Here is a 21042-nt window from a genome sequence, read left to right on the forward strand (position 1 = left end):
TCCAAATGGTCCAAGTCATGTCAGGTCTGGACTGCACAGAATGAGAACTGAAAATGCAGCTTTTTCTGCTTGAATGTGACATCCGTGTGCCTGAAAAACCACTCATTCTGTAAAATAGCACATTAAAACTAATAGAGTTTTATTGGAAAAAGGTTAAGACCACCTGAAATCTGTGGAGCTTTATATTGTTGTTGTTAGTTCTCTTGTTACAGTCCTAATAAAAATATTAACTCCATTAAATCCCTAACAACACTCTCACCAAGCATCACTGTCAGCTCACCCTTTGAATCATCACACTTCCTCTCAGATGAAGGAGATTCGAGTTTTTGAACACATTTGATTCCAGTAGTTTCATCAGAATTAAACATCTGATTCAAGGTACGGGGAAGAAATGTCTTCACTGCTTCTTCAGCTGTACTTGCATCTTCAGCAGAGAGCTTAAACTTTTGAAAAGTATAGGGTTTTTGCCTCCATTACCTGAATAGAATTTTCAGCCACTCACTTCTACTTCTTGAGGCCTTTATACATTGCTAAGGCTTTCTCTTTAATTGTGATGAAAACTTGCCCTTGGTCACTTTAAAACATTAAAATGCTGGAAAGCAATCATATGAACCAGTAGGACATCGAGTCCAAATTATGTTGATGTTCACGACTACCAATAGCAAAAGAACTCTTTTTTTTTTACACAAACATTTATTATAGCAGAACATGCTGTGTATTAGATACAAGAATGAATATTCTGAACTCCTGTAAAGTTTCTTGCATTTAAGTTGTTTATCAAGAATAAGGGATTATAACTCAAACATATTTCTATTATTGCTTCTATTTCATTTATATCAAATATTTTTAGGGTAATTTAATGGTTTAACCACATTAGAGATATCTGTTAATACTTTCTTAAATTTTTCTTATGCTTATTCCCCACATTTGGACTAAGTTTATGTTATCTCTGGATCACAAGCAGAAGTTCCCATTCCTGCTAATAATTACTGTTTTTATCAGTTTGATTCATTATTCCTACAGCAGTTTACCCATGCCAAACACTTTTTCGAGGTATCTAATTCACTTCTACCTATGCATTTGAAAATGTTTTTGCTCAAGAGGCAAGGACCATTTTGATGAAGTTGTTGCACATGTACTTTAGGATTTATATTGGTGATTGAAGTATTACATACTCTCTAGCTGGCTCACTTCACCAAATATGAACACATTTGAAAAATAATTTTGCTTTTATTTTAATTATGTCACTTTATATCAGTGCTAAAGCAGCCAGTTGATACTATACTCAAAAGTTACATGTGTAACTTTGTTGAGTCACGTTTCTTATGTTATTTTATTTTAGCTACTTTAAAAAGAGATGATTCCATTATTTCAAGTCCTGATGTCACTGATATTGCACCGAGTAGAAAGAGAAGGCAGCGGATGCAAAAAAATCTTGGGACAGAACCTAAAATGGCTTCACAGGAGCTTCAGCTTCAAGAGAAAGAAAAGTAAGTCATTTTATTCTTTGCCAAATAGTAAGATGACATTTAAAAAATGTCTCATATATAATCTTAAATTATATTTTTATTTGCAAATTAAGGCTATTTTTAAAGAACAAGAATTACAATTTTAGAATTTTTAAAATGTTTGAATTGATATGTTTTCTCTGGCATTTGGTTAATTACTATTCATATTTTAAGTAAAAGTGATAAAAATATAAGCAAAACCTTTTCTTGTGGTTTTTATAGATTAATTAGAAATGGCATGGAGGATACTAAAAATACTAGAATCCAGCTTGTGTTCTATAATGTTATTTCAATCTAATTTACTTGCTTTAAAGACAATCATAGTATTCAACTTAGCCACTTGATTTGGTTATATGTGGCATTTTTTTCAAGCAAAATATTTCTTTATAGACATCTATTTATTTCCATTAAATTTTGAACTTATATGCTGTATTTCTGCTGTTTTTCACTTTCGTGTTCAGACTACCCTCCTTCAATCTATATCTGTTTAGTTGTAATGAGTTGAGAAGTTGGAGTCATTAACATTTCATTTCAGCAAAGCAGTCTGCATTTATAAAGAATCAGTTGAATTCAAAATGAATGTACAAATCAGTTGTATTTTTGGATATATATATGTATGCTCTGAGAGGTTATTTCTTTCTCTAAACTTTTCATTAATTTAGCAAATGGTAATTTAACACTAACCTTGTGACATGATATTACAGACTCTTGGTTTTCAAAAGGTAGAATGAGGACCCCTGGTGTTCCCAAGGCCCTTTGTGGTGATCTACCTGGGCATCCCCATAGCTATGTGGGGCTGGATTTTCTTCATCTATTTCTGTTGAAATAATATGTCATGTATGTTTGAATGCAGAAACTAATGCGATTCTGATTGTTTTCATTCAAGTCAGCCATTAAACAGACTTTCAGAAGTCTAAAACATTGCCCTCACAAGATTTCGCTTTTGGCAAATACAGTAATTTTTATAAAGAATGTGTAACTTATATTATCATATACTAGGTAGATTATCATTTCAATTAATAGTATTTTAAAATTTTCTTTGTTTGACTTTTGAATATGACAAATAGAGTCCACATAAACAAAATCTTTTGAAGTCCTCTGGAATCTTCAAAAGATTAAAGGGGTCTTGAGAGCATGAAGTTTTAGGTTTCTGTTATAAACAGTGAGGATGTTTGTAACAGAAACCTAAGACAGGCATAATCCAGAGTTCCTGGGGTAGTGCTTTGGGTTAAGAATCCTGTTACTACATTGGCTCTGGTCACTCCTGGGCCTGGTGCAGTGGGCTAAAGGATATGGTGCTGCCACATCTGTGCCTTCGGTTGTAGCTGCAGCTTGGATTCAATACCTGGACTGGGAACTTTCATATGCCATGGGTGCAGCCATTTAAAAAAAAAAAGACACAATCCACGCCTTTAGGAAACTGACAGCATAACAGTAGGAAGTTTTCCAGTTTCTTGCATAAAAATAAGCATTGTACAGTTGATAGTGGAATTGTTTTATTTGTCTAGCTATCATTGGGTTTTTATTCTCTCCACAGTTGTCCTGATCCACTTGATATAAATAGATAGAAAATGAAATCTGTATCTTATGTAGGGTCCCTTTTGTTTTTAGACAATGCATATATGCAGAAATCCAGAGTGCTAAACTCTTATTGGCCTTATGTTTCTTCCTTAGCCCATAACCCTCTGGCTTCATAGAGTTCATGGTATTGCATTATCATTTGAATAATGAACCAAAAATATTTCCAGTTTGCTAACACTATTTCTATAGTTTCATATGGGAAAAATAAAATTACTAAAAACTTGAAATATTCAGAAAACTGTGTTCAGTTAATCTGTAAGCTTATGAGTTACCAGTTAAGTGCCAGGTTTAATATTGGATGTTGTGGATTCAGGAGGGTAGAAAATAGACACAGCCCTTGTCCTCATGGGACTTTTGGTCTAATTGTTTTGCCTGATAGTTTTCAGAGTCTGGAGGAACAGTGAATACGTTGGCTTTAGGTTGGAGAGCTGCATCTTAACGTCTTTTCATTCTATGTGAAGTAAATGTAAGGCTTTGAGGTTAATAATGTTTTTTGAATATGCTGTTTTGCTTAAATAGGTGTTTAATATGCATGGTACTGAGATGGAAGAAATTTAGATCTGAATAAGACAAAATATTTTATTTAGGTTTTTTAATAAAAGCAATGTGTTTGTTCCTACCAACATATAATATGCAACTAATATTGTGTTCCTTTTCTTTTCCATGTTCAGATGATCATGCCAATATTCATATTGTGTATTTTTATTATTTCAAAAGTTGATATAAACCATTTTGGCTTTTTTTGGATTGTCTGATAATTATATCATCGTAGACTTTTAGGCTCCTCTGCCCTATGTAGAAATGAAAAACATATATTAGATGTGAGGAAAAATTTTAAAGACTGAGGAAAATTGAGTTTAACATTTATTAATCGTACATTGAGTGGTTGATTACCTTACTGTACCTCTTCATTTGGCCAAATTAAACAAAAAGATAAATTCTATTTTGTTCATATTTTATTTTGTATGCTTTGGGGATTTTTTTCCTTTTCAGATATAGCCTACTAAAATTTTATGGCTCCTAAAATCCAAAGTGCTAGTCTATTTTCCCAATTCTTTTCATTAAAAATATTACAAAGCTTTTACAAAACAAAAATAAGTCCTCAAGGTAAAGAAAACTTACGGTAAGATCTTAGAAATTGATAATGAAAAGTCATCAAATACTGATGATTAATCATTATTTTATGTTTTCAGTTTAAACTATACCTTTCTTTTGCCTTCCTCGATTCCTTTTTTCTCTGATAACTTTTCATCAAAAACATGTACAGTAGGTCTATACACTCTAGCTGTAGCCTCTCAAGTAAATGCAAATGTGGTTAGTTTGCTACCTAGGAGTGAAAAAAGATAGTAGCCCCTAACCCTAAATGTCAAAGTTCCCTTGGCTTTTCTTGAACAAATTCTGTAGCCTCCATTTTCTTCAGACAATTTCATTGGGCATCTTCCATAATTTTTCTTTGCTTAGCTTTTCTTGGCTTCTGTAGCTCTGCATCTCAAGAAAAAACAAAAGGAGAAAAGTGTGATCTTAGAATGGTTTAATTTTATTTTTCTGACTATAGAACTTTGTACAAATCATTTACCTTTCTGGGATTTAAATTTTTATCTGTAAAATAAAAGGAGTGAATTAGATGATCTGTAAAATTTCTTCTAATATCTAAAATTCTATTACATTTTTAATGATTCATCACTTTTAAAACATGAACATATTTAGTAAAAAATTACACATTGATTAGTTATTATCAATTAGAATTCATGAAGCAATTAAAAACACAAGATGTTTATCAATAGAAAAGTATTCATCTTTTAATTTATGTGCTTTTAAGTATTTCAGAATATAAAATTTTTAGCATATTTCTAAATATTATGGATTATTCTGTACTCATTAAAAATTTAATACTGATCTATAAATATACCAATCTATGATAATATAAAATTATGAACAAAACAAATCATGTCTTTGTCATTTATTGTGATACTGTGTCATTGATACAGTGACAAGGTATAGAAGAGAGAAATGCAGAAATAAGTAAGAATTATGGGAGTTCCCGTCGTGGCTCAGTGGTTAACGAATCCGACTAGGAACCATGAGGTTGCGGGTTCGATCCCTGGCCTTGCTTAGTGGGTTAAGGATCTGGCATTGCCATGAGCTGTGGTTTAGGTTGCAGACGTGGCTCGGATCCTGTGTTGCTGTGGCTCTGCCTAGGCCCTCTGATTAGATCCCTAGCCTGGGAACCTCTATATGCTGTGGGAGCAGCCCTAGAAAAGGCAAAAAGACAAAAAAAAAAAAAAAAGCATTATGGTGAGGAGTTCCCGTCGTGGCGCAGAGGTTAACAAACCCGACTAGGAACCATGAGGTTGCAGGTTCGGTCCCTGCCCTTGCTCAGTGGGTTAACGATCCGGCATTGCCTTGAGCTGTGGTGTAGGTTGCAGACGCGGCTCGGATCCCACGTTGCTGTGGCTCTGGCGTAGACTGGCGGCTACAGCTCCAATTCGACCCCTAGTCTGGGAACCTCCATATGCCGCGGGAGCGGCCCAAAGAAATACCAAAAAAAAAAAAAAAAGAATTATGGTGAATGTTTTATATATGATCTCATTTCTCATTTAAATCTCACACAAACACTACAAGACAGGTACTAATTTCCCTTCTTACAGATGAAAAACAACCAAGTTTATAGTTATTTTTCCAGAGCAGCAAGCCAGTATTTTATTTCAAACCCTGTACTTAGTCCACTGCCTCAAGGGATTTATAATCTTTTGAGAGACAGAGATATGCACAAATAATTTTGCAGTTGCATGGACAGTGTGAGGGAGAACACCAGCCTTAAGATTCTTAATTGGAATCTTTGGAATTATGTTCAATTTTTTAAAAATACTCTGTCATAAGTGGGAATAGTTTCAGGGCACTGCTTTGAATCTGAAATCCACTACTGATCTGTTATAGTGGTATGCTTGGAACTAATGGATGGGATCGCTAATCCCATCTCCCTAGCCTGTCAATATTAAAGAGTCAGAATGTGTTACTTGTACATCACATTTAATTTGTGTTCATGGTAAAAAAAAAAAAAAGTACAATAACGTAGTTCCTTCTGAGTTAATGAGATGGCATTATAAAACAATTGTTATAATTTAGCTACATTTGATAAAAGCTATCTAATTTGGGGGAGTTCCCCAGTGACCTAGTGGTTAACAATCTGGCGTTGTCACCAACATGGCTCAGATTGCTCTGGCATGGGTTGGATCCCTAGCGCAGAAACTTCTGCATGCCAGGGGTGTGGCCAAAAAAATTGTTGTTTTTGTTATATTTCAGCTGAGAGAAGTAAATCAATTGGTAAATAAACTTTCAAAATTTCTGGACAAACTACATTTGACAAAGAAAACTTTTTTTTTTAATTTTTTTTTTTTATTTTCCCACTGTACAGCAAGGGGGTCAGGTTATCCTTACATGTATACGTTACAATTACATTTTTCCCCCAGCCTTTCTTCTGTTGCAACATGAGTATCTAGACAAAGTTCTCAATGCTATTCAGCAGGATCTCCTTGTAAATCTATTCTAAGTTGTGTCTGATAAGCCCAAACTCCCAATCCCTCCCACTCCCTCCCCCTCCCACTCCCTCCCCCTTCCATCAGGCAGCCACAAGTCTCTTCTCCAAGTCCATAATTTTCTTTTCTGAGGAGATGTTCATTTGTGCTGGATATTAGATTCCAGTTATAAGTGATATCATATGGTATTTGTTGACAAAGAAAACTTTTTAATAAAGGTATTTGTACCAATAAAAATAACAAATGGTGAAATATACAAAATAGTTTTCACCAGAAAATGTCTCTGAAAGCTATGGAAATGTTTACCATATTTTGTAAAATACTGTTAAATTATATTGTTTATGCCATATTAAAAATGGAAAAGTGAAGTCATGCCCCACATAAATGTATTTGCTTTTGATAATAAGAATGTCTAAAACTTCAGGAATTATGATTAAAATAATGTAACCATATAATGATGACCCAAGTTAGTACAAAATTTCTTCCTTCTGACCCTTTCTTTACTCCTTTCTGTGTTTGTCAATGGTAGAAAGACAGCAGATTTTCCTTCAGACAGATGTAAAGAACCAGGAAAGGTAAAAGTAACTTCTCAGAGTGTCTGGGCTCTGAAACACTATTGAGTGAATAGTTAGCAACATGATAAGTGAACAACTACATAACTCACACACCAAAATTTAGGACGTTATTTAGGTTCTGTAAATAAGTATAAAAGCTGTAATGCAGACAATTTCTCAATACATTGTCAAATATCTAGTTTATAAAGCAAAATTCCATCTTTATATGAAAACAGTTGTTCTTTAGCCATGTAAGAAAAGTAAGAAAATAGGAAACTAAAAAGTGTATTTGTCATGGTCATAGTTTTTATAATTAAATATCCCAGTGTGTTTTAGAAATTCTAAAAAACTGTCTAAACTCTAAGTTTAAAAAAATATTCTGTGAATTTCCCATTATGGCTCAGCGAGTTAAGGACCCAACACTGTCTCTATGAAGATGTTGGTTTGATCCCTGGCCTTGCTCAGTGGGTTAAGGATCCTGCATTGCTGCAAGCTGCAGTGTAGGTTGCAGATGCGGCTTGGATCTGTCATCGCTCTGGCTGTGGTATAGGCTGGCAGCTGCAAATCCGATTCAACTCGTAGCCTGGAAACTTCCATATGCCACGGGTGTGGCCCTAAAAGGAAAAAAAAATGTTGTAACCCAAGACAAGTAAATTTCTAAATCCCTAAGTTTACTCTAAGAAATAATAATACCATCGTAAGTGGAAACTATTTATTGTGGAAATACTGACTGAATTCTGTTCAGCAATGTAAAAAACTGTATTATATAATTTACAAAGTTTAAGTAATTTATCCAAGGTCACATAGTTAGCAAGTGATTTTAGATAATTATTTATTCAGTGGATTAGTAAATGTAATTTTCTCCAGTGTTCGTAAAAGAAAATGAGACTGTTTTTATGTGGATGATTTTTTTCAGCTTGCCAAATTTTAGCCATAAAACCATTGAATTATTATTATTTTATTATTACTCTTATTATCTTGCCAAATTAATCTGTTCAGCATTAACTAATTATGACTTTTTACAAAGTTGTTTGACTACACTTTCCTTTCACTTTATCATGATAAAGATGATATTGCTTGCTTACAAACCTATACTACCCTGTAAAAGCACCTGAAATATTTGGATGGCTGTTTTCCTTAAGTATATGTTCTAAGGACATTGAATAGAAGTCAGTCTCAGATGACAATTATCAAGAGTTTTCAAAATTCTGTATACTTAAAGAATTTGTGTATGTGAATGAAGGTATTCCACCACATCCATTTTCTCTGCATCTTTAGCCATGTTTAACTAGAAAAGATTAACTAAGAATGAATGTATGATATGATTCTGTTTACTTCTCTTAGTGATAAAGAAAAGATGAAGCATAAAGTTTTGAGTTTGTAGTCCCATTACCACAGCATATTAAGCAGTATATCCGTTAAATTTAGCTGGATGCCTGACTTCATTACTTGTTTTCAATTCTAAGCGTATGCTGTATTTCAAACATGTTTGTCAGTCCCTCACAATGGTATTTCCTCTGTATCTCCTGCAGTAGCCTTTCAGTAGAATTTATATTCCTTGTATGACTGCCACATGATTTCACATTGTCTAAGGAAGTGAACAGTAGATATTGTTTGTTGAGAACTAAATAATTCTGACTATCTCTTTCCCTCATTCATTTACTTATTAGTGTATCATTCTTTTAACGTGTTTACATGCTGAGCAAACTAGACATAGTCTGTGATGTCGTAAAGCTTAGTCTACATGAAAGAATGTCAGGTCTGGTAGCAGAGGATGGTTTAGAATGTCAGGTCCCTCTGCGTTATTTCTTGATTCTTGCCCACACACAAACAAAGATTTGGAGGTGCAGGCAGTCTGGCATTTTACAAATTTATTAAAGTGAAAGTACATTTTCAGAGAGAGAGTGTGTGCTTATGTGCACGCAGGTTAAAAGAGGGCCCAGCTCATTTTACAATTGTTTTTTATACCCCCACAAGGCAGACCTGAGTGGAGACCCAGTTTCTCCTGCCCCAGTCCCCTATGCCATGCATAAGTGCTCTGTGTTGTTTGATCTCTATATGGGGCATATTTGATCTTCTGATTGGTTTCAGGCAGGATACCTTATTTGCATAGGGAACAGGTTATATAGAGAGAGGGGTGATGAATAAGCAGCATCCCTGCCCTACCAGGCTGTTTGAATGGGGGAAGGGGTGTTACAATGAGACATGGCCAGAGGCATTTGGGTTTAATCTCCTTGAAGGGGACTTGAAGCCTATAACAAGAAGACCAGTATTACTCATGAGATTACATAGATGTGAGAGGTACAGTAGTGGAGGAGAGAGCAGAGATTTAGGCAGAAGGAGCAGCCTGTGCGCCTGCTCCCATGTAGGCTGTGTGAGTGTGATAGGGGTGAGGGGGGCAGGAAAGGGAGGGAGTATAGTGAGGCTCAGGGCCCATAGGCCAGTCCAAGTCAGCTGTGGGGCCTTTGTTAAAAATTCATCCCTTTCTTCTGTACTTGATAGCTTTTCTGTTTATCAGATCACAGAGGACTTTTCTATTTCCCTTATCTTTTGATATTGCTTTTTGACTCTTCTTAAGGGTTATTAAAATATTAGATTGACTAGAAACTCTGATATTTTTGTCATTATTGTATCTCTTATACATAATCATTTAAAGTTACCTAAAGCTATTGTATTTAGTTTCTTTTTCATTTTTAAACTCTGCTTCCAAATTGCTTTATGTTGTACAGTTTTGGATTCCCAATAATGAAACTTTCATTCTTTTGAAACACAGGAAACTAGAAAATTGAAAACACACTGAAACTTATGTAGAGTGCTCACAGGGGTAATAGCTTTAATTGGCATGTGTTGGCAGTCTGAGTTGCAGAATTCTTCTGACACTTTGCTTTTTTGGGGGGGAAATATAAATTTTTTCAGGAATATTTTTAGGTCTTTAATGATTTCTTGCTTTTAGTAAGACTGAAATCTTTGAATCTGTTGTGTATTGATAAATATTCATTATAAAATTTCGTGCGACTAATGCACACAATGTGATTATTGTGGATCACTCATTCTGCTCTGTCAACCAGCATCAATGTACAGCACAAGCATATGCTGTACATTCCTTGCTATTTACTCTTTTACGTCACCTGAAATTATGATTTTTAGAGTTGTTCGATGTATCCTTTTAATTATATGTGTTAGACTGAACTAGTTGACAAAGACTACCAAAACTGTGAAATTATTTTCATATTTATATACTTTATTAATATCATCAGGTAAAGTCCTGAGTATACATAAGAACACTGTAAAATTACTTTCAATAACTATATAAAGGCACAATATCTTTGTAAATTAAATAACACTGTATTTGGTCCTTATTAGGCACCCACCTTAAGGTTTTAATGCCTTATCATATAGCATAATTACTAAGGAAATTTTCATTTCAGTTTTTGTAAATTTTAGAGCTCATTAATTCTTTCAATATTCTAAAAAAAGATAATACAATAATAGTCAATTAATACCATTTTGTTGGTATTAGCCAAAAAATCACATGAAGTCATTGTGGCTAGGCAGACTAGCCACCTGGTTCATTTTAACACAATGATCAATCCAGTCATTATCTACTTATTGGTCTAAATAGTCAGTGTCCCAATCTTATTGAAATTAGCAACCAGTTAATAAGGTCAGCCAACTAACAAAATGCTCAATTTAAATGATTTAACTAATACTTTAATGCTTGTCTCTTCTTCAGCTGTCTCAGCCCATTTCATCCCCTTGGAAATTCTACTTTACCTACCTATAGCTGTTTTGTTTCTCATTTCTGTAGATTCTCTTTCTCAAAAGCAAAATACTTTTAAGAAAGGTTGAAATTAGTATCTGAACAAGAGATCTATAAATGAAAACTTTGTCTCACAATTAGGGCTCCAGACCCTGGGAGAAATGGCCAAGATGAGATCCAAACCCAAGTTACAGCCTAATCAGGTTTATGCTGGAGACCAAGACAAGGAGCCAAACACAGGGCTCTATCATACAGACTTTACCAGAACTCTGGTATGAAATTCTTAGTAGAGCAGGAACAAAAGTACCATTAAATCTAAAGCATCTCTAAATTTTGAGCTCCTCTTTAAATGACTCTTGGCTAGAAAATCATGAGTTTCTGTGGTTAGAAGAGCTGCTAATATATAGATAAGAATAAAATGCCTCTAGCTGTAAGATTTGGAGAGGTGTGGTGGGAAGAAACCTCAGAAGTTTTTTGATATTGAAGTTAAATGATACTGAGTCCAGAATTGATTCTTTGTGATCTTTCACAGACTTCAAGATTATATAAAAGATATCTCAGTAGGTACACTACAAAGGGCTCCATATTCAGATAAGCTTGGAAATTGCTGCATACCATAGCTCTCACACTTCCTTATGCTCCAGTAACTAAAATGAGATTTATGTATTAAAAGCTCTGAAAAAATTCCATGGCAAATAGTTCATTTGACTTGTTTAATCATTTTTCAGAAGTACTTAAGCATGTAGCACCCTCATGCAGTCTGCCTCCCTCTCTCCCAAAAAGGGCTTAGTGACAGTCTAAGGGATAGTATTCTTTAGGGCCCTATTGTGAGATACGAACTCTCAAAATTCTCAATCATTGATTTTAAATATATAACTTTTCAACCGTAATTACATGTTTTAGGCATTAAATGAATTATCTTAAGGACAAAATTTTAGTTTTATATAGAACCTGTCTCTCCACTTCCCCACAAACCTACTGCTGAGTAAACCTCGTACTTGTCTGAATGATGACACTCTGAGGAGAAATAGGGTCATTTTTTAGGAAAAATCTAGTGATCGGAACACCTCTAAAAGTAGGAGTTCAACATCATCTCAGGTGCAGGGTAAAACCATTAAAAGAATTTGGGCCAAAACTATGAAAAAAAAAAATCTTGTATAGTCTTTAGACACTTTTATATAGTCTTTGTTTCTGCAGGCTAGCAAGTAAAAACATATAGTTTCACATATCTTATACAAAGCACACGGACATGATTTAGTCTTCTTTGTGATGGATGTCTTCTGAAAAGAGTTGTAACACATTGTTCCAAACAACCTTGAAAATATTATTAAATTATAACTTTTCAACAGATGTTGCTTCTTGAACTGCACTGGAAAAATTTTAACTGTGTGTACTGAATCAACCTTTAAAAGGTCCCATTAGTAGCTGTATAACTGCAGTATTTTTAGGGGAATGGTAGGTGGCAAATCAGCGTATACGCTCATGTACACACACACAGGCACATCCCTAGGTTAAATTCATGATTGAATTAGCTGAGGTTGCACAATCTTATTATGGTCCATGTAGCTACACGGAGCAGGAAAAGACACAGTATTGGCTTAGTGCAGTATTTCCTGACCTCCTTGGAGTGGAGTAAGGAACTACAAAGCCACCACTGGTACAGTTTGTATAAGGCCTAGTCTTTGTTGACTCAGAAAAGCTCAATTCTTTCTTTTTTGTGCTAGAAACTTACAGCATCATTCTGGATGAAATCACATGATGTATGCACTTTTTTAAAGAGGAGTAATTATAGAGATCAGGCGCTCCTGGCTCAGAACCAAAGTTATCATGTCTATCAGAGCTTTTCCAGTTCCTAGAGAATCTACTTCCCCACAGTAACCCAGTGACAGTCAAAAAGCATTTAACTGAAGTGCTGTCACTAAGATTCATCCTATGAAGTATTGAAGAAAGTTATTTCTCTTTTGAAATACTTCTTCCTGTGTGTCTGTTATTAATGTTAGAGATTATAAAAAACTGAATAAAACCTAACAGGAGGAAGGGAGAGAGCCCAGTATTAATTAATTAACTTGCTCACTTTACTTTTTAATGCAGTTTTAGGTTCACAGCAAAGTTGAGTGGAAAGTACAGAGTGCCTATGTACCTCAATCCCCACATATGCACAGCCTCCCCCACTATCAGTATCCTCCACCAAAGTGATACATTTGTTACAAATGATGAACCTACATCAACACATCCGTATCACCCAAGGTCCATATTTTACATCAGAGTTCACTCTTGGTATTGTACATTCTGTGAATTTGGATTTGGCAAGCATCAACCATTGTAGTATTATAGTTTTACTACCTTACAAATACCCTGTGTTCCACCAGTTTATCTCTCCCTCCTCTTAACCTCTGGCAACCACCAATCTTTGAACCATCTCCATGGTTTTGCGTTCTCCAGAATGTCATGTAGTTGGAATCAATCAATAATGTAGCTTTTTCAGATTGGTTTCTTTCTCTTAATAATATGTCTTTAAGTTTTCTATATATCATTTGATGGTCTGATAGCTCATTTCTTTCTAGGACTGAATAGCAATCCATTGTCTGGATGTACCACAGGGTTTATCCACTTAGCTGCTGAAGGAATTCATTTACTTTTCCATAAAATAAGGTTCATTTTATTTACTTCCCAGTTATGAAAGCACCATTTTATCCCAGAAAAACCAGAAAGCACACAAACAAAACAGTAGCTGGAAAATGCATAATCCCACCTTCATGGAGACAACCACCATTAACACCATAATATTCTGTATATTTACTGGTAAGATCTCTTCCTCTGTACATGCAAAGCAAGGCTCATACTGTTGATGATGTAGACTGATGATTCTATTTTTATTTTTAAAATTTATTTATTAATTTTTATGGCCACACCCATGGCATATGGAAGTTCCCAGGCCAGAGGTTGAATCTGAGCCATAGCTGCAACCTACACCACTCTGTGGCATGGCCAGATCCTTTAAGCCACTGCGCTGGGCTGGCTTAAAGATGCCCCTGCAGTGACCCAAGCCACTGCAGTTGGATTCTTAACCCACTCTGCCACAGCGGGAACACCTAGCCTGCTGTTTTTAAGTTTAAATACATATTATAAACATTTTTCTGCTTTAATTTATGCATTGCTTCCACATCATTTTATACTTATAATATTTGGTTATATAGATACATCATAATTTCTTTAATTCCCATGCTGTGCATTTAGGCCTTATCCACATTTGTATTATTGCAAAGAAGGTAGTGTGTACTTCTAATAAATTTGCACTGATTATTTCCATAATGTGAATTCTCAAAAATGGAATTATTATGGGCATATGTACTTGTTAGTCCTTCATTATGTTTTGCCAGAATTTATCCAGAAGGCTATAACCATTTGTACTCCCACAAGCAATGTTTGCTTTTTGTTCTCTGGTTTTCCAATTATCTTGGTCATTGCCAGATTATATTAATCATTTAATTGAATAGTATTTTGTTGTTTAATTTTTGTATTTAAATATTAGAGAAATTTTTCTTGATATTTATTGATTATTGGCATTTCATCTTTCAATTATTCCTGATCCATAACCTCAGCTGATCTTCAGTGGAGGTCTTTGTGTCCTTTTGCTTTGTAAGAGCCCCTTATATCTAAAAAATATGAATCCTTGTTTTACCCAGATTGTCATTTGCCTTTTAATTTTTATTAATAGCATTTTGTATTTATGTAGTTATTTGTTAATTAAATCCATCTATTGAAAATAATGTTCAATATTATATTCAGTGAATATTCAGTGAATATTCAAAATATTCACTGAATACTCACATCCTAGACCCTATGTTAAGCCCTTTATGTATCTCATTTGACCATAATTATTTTATGGAGTAGGAAACTGAGACCTAGAAAGCTTAGATAACTTTTACAAAGATAAGTTTTACATCTGTGATTTTTTGAATCTAGGATCATCTTATTCCAGAGACCATACTTTTTAGCTTCTTTATTATATTGCCTCAATAATAACTAATATTGATATGATTCCTATATGCCAGAGATTATGTTAAGCACTCAAATTTTATTAATTCGTTTAATTTTTCCAACTCAATAAATTAGGGCTCTGTTTATTAAGAGCTGAGTAAATGTGAAATTCAGTGACTTTTGACCTCTTGTTCAAAATTTCTACTGCACAGTAGCGGTAAACTGCAGCTCTGTGAATACAAAGATTGGGTTAATCCTTCCTGCCTACCTTTCAAAATGGTTATGAGGGTCAGCTGAGATCATGTTTATGAAAGCAATATCTGAGTAGGATGCTCTAGGAATGTGATGGACTATTATTTTCCCTGGGCTTTTGGATAAATCTTGGAAATCTATTCCTGGAAAGTAAATTATGTTTATGGAGTTTTTAAACATGGAGTGTTTTCTTTCCTCATAATTCTTATGGAAATGAGAATTGCCCATACTCTTCTCTGTGTTAACTCAGCAAATCTTCTTTCCTCCATTTAGCAGTCAGTAACATAATATTGAAGGAAAATAACACAATTAGAAGACCAAGTTTTTTTTTATTTTATTGAAGTATTTACAATGGGGTGTTAGTTTCTTCTATGCAGCAGAAGTGATTCAGTTATACATATATGTATTCTTTTTCATATTCTTCTCCATTATGGTTTATTACAGGATTTTGAATGTAATTCCCTGTGCTATATAGTAGGGCCTTGTTGTTTATCCATTGTATATATCCTAGTTTGCATCTGTTAATCCCCACCTTCCAATCCATCCCTTTTCCACCTCCCCTCCCCCTTGACAACCACAAATCTGTTTTCTGTGACTGTGAGTTGGCTTTCTGTTTCATAAATAATTTTGTGTCATATTTTAGATTCCACATATATGCAATATCATACGGTATTGTTTTTCTCTATTTGACTGACTTTGTTTAGTATGATAATCTCTAGGCCATCTGTGTTGTGGCAAATGACATCATTTAATTCTTTTTTATGGCCGAGTAGTATTCCATTGTATATCTATATACCACGTCTACTTTATCCATTCATCTATCAGTGGACATTTAGGTTGCTTCCATGTCTTGGCTATTGTGACAAGTGCTGCTAAGAACATAGGGGTGCATGTATATTTTCAAATTATAGTTTTGTCCAGATATATGCCCAGGAGTAGGATTGCTGAATCATCCGTTAATTCCAATTTTTTAAGGTGCCTCCATATTATTTTCCATAGTGGCTGCATCAATTAACATTCCCACCAACAGTGTAGGAGAGTTCATTTTTTTCCACACCCTCTTTGGCTTTTGTAATTTGTAGACTTGTTAATGATGGCCATTCTGACCAATATGAGGTAGTACCTCATTGTAGTTTTGATTTGCATTTCTCTAGTAGCAATGTGGAGTGTCTTTTCATGTGTGTATTGGCCATCTATATGTAGAAGACTAGATGTAAAAGCAGTTAATATTTATGTGTGTATATTCACATATATTTGCATTTATATGTGTATTTGTATTTTATACTTTTCATTAAATTTCATTAAACTTCATTTAAAGTTTAATTTCTAACTCAAACATATACTTGTTTTTTATAATTCATCAATTTGCATCTGACATTTTAGAATATGGTAGTTGACTCTCCTTTTCTTTCAAAAAGAACCTGTTTTCATGTTTATTCCTGGATTCTTAAAAATATCTAACAATTTATTGTGCTTTTTTTTCTAATTTAAACCTCAGACTATTTGAAATGTGTATGTGTATGTTTTTAACTTACATGGCTAATATACTTCATCAGATTTAGGTATCTAATTCTTGAAGATTTTTGATTACTGAACTTTAAAGTTCTTTATTGTCAAATTAGGGACATAAAATGTGTGTACAATTGCTCTACATTTACTTTGGTCATCATTACCAAATCTCATTTTTTACACAACTTTATCATAATGTTTATCTTAGTTGCAAAAGTAAACACAGTGGTGGTTTTAAAATGAGATGGGTTTTTATTAGCTTCACTGTGTGTTTACCTAACTGTTCAGGCTGCAGCTCTCACTTTCCTTGCTGCATGTTTTGATTAATGGCCCCCTGGACTTATTCCAGAATATACTGATTATGGTTCGTGCGTTTCAAAGATGATTTATTAATTGTGTTTGCAACTCAAAATAATTAAGTAAAGATTGATCATATACATTATTATAGGTTTGCCAATAAAATCAGCAATTATATTTTAAGATAAAGTTTGAGTGGATTTTTTTTAGCTATTCATGAAAGACGAAATATTAATTTTTTTAAAAAAAATCTTCAATATCAACCACAACTTTATGGCTTTTTAAAGCAAGGTTATTAAATGTATCAGGAGCTTTGTCTTATAAGTACATGTACTTTAAGTTCTATTTTAACATAATTTCAAAATAATGCTTCAATGGAGATTATATAGATGTTTAAATAAAGTATTTCCATGTTTATAACAAACCCTGGGAACAACCCTTACTACAATTCCCTCAGGCTCTTATATGCATTTAGATTTCAAATTACTGACAGACTTGGATTTCTATTTTTAAAAAAATGTTAATAGAAGCTGTTACAATCTTTCTGTGCTTTAGGTAAAACTAATATATCATGTATTCCATGTATATTATGTTTCTATCACCTAAAAGACTTTCTTACATAAAATTTATCTAAATTTGGCTTGATTTTCATTACTGTTAGGCACTTTAAGTATTCTACCAACATAGAAGAATATGTAAATATTCATTATAACTGGTCAGGGTGTTTAGTTATAAAAGGAAATGACTCCATGCTCATAGTTTATGGTTCAATATCGAAGAAATATAGGTTAATTTTTTTTGATACTTGGCATACTATATTCAAAAATTACATTGTTGGTGCAGTAGATAACGAATCCGACTAGGAAGCATGAGGTTGTGGGTTTGATCCCTGGCCTTGCTCAGTGGGTTAAGGATCTAGCATTGCCGTGAGCTGTGGTGTAGGTTGCAGACGTGGCTTGGATCCCTAGTTGCTATGGCTCTGGCATAGGTCAGTGGCTACAGCTCCGATTAGACCCCTAGCATGTGAACCTCCATATGCCGCAGGAGCGGCCCAAGAAATGGCAAAAAGCCAAAAAAATAACAATAAAAAAATTTTAAAAATTACATTTTTAACAGTGAAATCCTGTAACTTAAATCATTTACTGTGACATATAACTAAATGTTAAATAGGTATTTATTTTGTATTAAAACATGATGAAATGAAATAAAATGTTTTATCAGAATAGAACTGAAGGCTATATCATGTTCTAAGCTTGCTTGAAAATATAAACTGTTTATATCAAAGTAAGATGTAAACCCACAGGTAGCCGAGATCTTGGCAAACAGAGTAAAGAAATCAAATATGAGAATAAAGAAACAAGAAATGAGCAAACAAAAACATAAATAAATAAAAGTATGTAACTGTAAGTATTATTCAAGGATTTTTTTTGCTATTAGTAAATCATCACTAAAGGACAAAGAACACAGACATGCTTTGTTTAAACGTCATTATTAAAAATATTTTTTGTAAAATTTAGGACATGTATTTTGTTTACTTGAAAATCCGTTATAGTAATTTTGTTTCTAAATAACTCTTTAAATTATTATGCATTTGTGTGTGTATTATATATATATTTTTTGTTTGTTTTTGCTTTTTAGAGCCACACCTGTGGCATATGGAAGTTCCCAGGCTAAGGGTCGAAGGAGCTGCAGCTGCTGGCCTATCACAGCCATGCCAGATTCAGGCTGCATCTGTGACCTCCCTACACCGTAGCTCACAGCAAGTCCAGATCCTTAACCCACTGAGTGAGGCCAGGGATCAAACCCATATCCTCATGGATACTAGTCAAATTTGTAACCCGCTGGGCCACAAAGGGAACTCCCATAATTCCTTAAATTATAATTTATGAGTGGATTGAAAAAAGCAGTGTTATCATTACCAGTATTATTGAGTACTCTCTTCTGTATATACAACTTCTAAAAATACAGAATAAAGATTGTATCTTCAACAATCTTTGTATATGAAATAAAACAACGAAGGAAGATTATTCAATACCACATATTTATCTTTTCCCTTTTGGCCATATTACATTTTCCAACAAATTATCTTTGGCTAAAATGTGCCAAACTCCTTCATAAGCACAGGAAGCTTTGAAATTGCTAAGGAAGGGGGATTGATATTCCGTTTGGAGGACTATAGAATAAGAAGATGTGACAAAATCAGCGAAGTCTGGCTAGAGGAATGTGATATTTGAGTTTAGCTTTGTAAAGGAAATGAGGGTTTCTAGAGATATAAACTGAAGAAAGATAATGTAGAAACTAATAATTGAACCCAGGCACCTGACTCCTCTTCTTTCTTTTACTAGTAGAACACTTTATCCCTCATTCATGCATACCCAAGTTTTAATAAGGCCAATAGCTGCCAGCCTAAAGGCTGTATTTCCCAGCCCCACTGACAATGAGTTATGATCACACGACAAAGTCCTTGCCAATGGGATATATAAAGTTTGGGGTTCTTGCCCATAAACTGATTGGACATACATTCCCCTGCCCCTTTGTCCCTTCCCAGCCCATCCTCTACCAAGCTTTTAAAGAAAACATCCTAAGAGATCAAAGTGTAAAAAGAAAAGTTTCATAGTCCCTAGACAGTCTCATGGAGCAAGGCAGCACTGTGTTCACCATGGACCACCCAGCTACCTCTAGACTATTGTGTGAAAGAGAAATAAATGTCTAGTTTGATTAAGCCACAGTACTTTGGGGATCTTTTTGTTAGAGAAATGAAATATCTCCCAACTAAGAAGGGTTTTCCTATCGTAGGAACAGAGTGTATAAGTAAATACTTGAAGGAAGAGTCTGGAAGATAGGAGACCAGTGAGCATATCATGACATGAGTAGAAATGTGAATCAAACTGGCAAGGTAGAAGGAACTCAGGACTTAAGTGCTAAGCTGATTTATTTGGACTTCCTTTATGAATGCAACAGGAACTGTTAAAACATTTTGAGCCAAAAATAGCATACCGAAACAGTACTTTAGGAAAATTTCTCTGGAAACCATACATTTGAAGGAGGGAATGTTTAGATTGGCAGTGAAGCCAGGCGGATATTGCAGTAATCCAGGGAAAGTTATCTGAAGAAGAATTGTGATTGTAAGCATGAGTGTGATTGAAAAAGAAAGGAAGGAATGGATTGAGAAACACTTAGGGTTGCTATTCTCTTACTACCAAAGGACTGGGAAGCCTCATTAATTATTGAAAGCTCTTTTCTTTTTTTCTTTTTTTTAGTCCCACACCCATAGCATATGGAGGTTTCCAGGCTAGGGATCAAGTCAGAGCTGCAGCTGCCGGCCTATGCCACAGCCACAGCAATGCCAGATCCAAGCTGCATCTGTGACCTACACCACAGCTCATGGCAACGCCAGATCCTTAACCCACTGAGAAAGGCCAGGGATCAAACCCACAGCCTCATAGATACTCATTGTGTTCATTACCACTGAGCCAAAACAGGAATTCCTGAAAGATATTTGTTACACATCATCTTTGTAAAAGTAAGTCATCTGTCTTTAGAAATCAGCCTGCCACAAAAATTAGATAAACAAAACTTGGTGGTAATGGGCACTGACTTCCCAAAAGACCTGATAAATTTCTTTTGTCAGGCTGGCATAGTCTACACTTAAGTATATAGTTACATACTATATTAATTTTATATTGTTTTACTTCTTTTCATTTACTCAGTTTTTTATTTTTTGATTTTTTTATCACTCAGTGAATTTTATATTTAAAGTTGTACAATAATCACAACCCATTTTTATAGCATTTCTATCCCAATCCCCCAGCCCATCCTCCCACACCCCTCATTTACTCAATTTTTTAAACTTAATTTAGCATATATGAGAGTATTTTAATCAGTAAGCTATATCCAAATCATATTTTAAGAAAGGTGGTCATCTCACAGTCAGGGAGAACACACTTGGGGTTGCCAATGGGGAGGAAGTGGGATGGTGGAGGTGAGTAGATGCAAACTATTACATTTAGAATGGATAAGCAATGAGGTCCTGCTGTGTAGCACAGGGAACTATATCCAGTCTC

The 21042-nt window shown here is 34.5% G+C and overlaps 1 protein-coding gene across 2 annotated transcripts in view; it reads left to right on the forward strand.

The window, feature by feature from the left end:
* The window catches only part of XRCC4 (X-ray repair cross complementing 4), a 252915-nt gene that overhangs the window by 154828 nt on the left and 77045 nt on the right, over positions 1 to 21042 (forward strand). For both annotated transcript variants that reach the window (XM_047778226.1, XM_047778227.1), the window contains exon 7: positions 1343 to 1490. In XM_047778226.1, the coding sequence (XP_047634182.1) occupies positions 1343 to 1490 (148 nt within the window). The remainder of the gene's footprint in view (positions 1 to 1342; positions 1491 to 21042) is intronic.

Source organism: Phacochoerus africanus, chromosome 4 (genome assembly GCF_016906955.1).
Source record: "Phacochoerus africanus isolate WHEZ1 chromosome 4, ROS_Pafr_v1, whole genome shotgun sequence".
NCBI classification, from domain to species: Eukaryota; Metazoa; Chordata; class Mammalia; order Artiodactyla; family Suidae; genus Phacochoerus; species Phacochoerus africanus.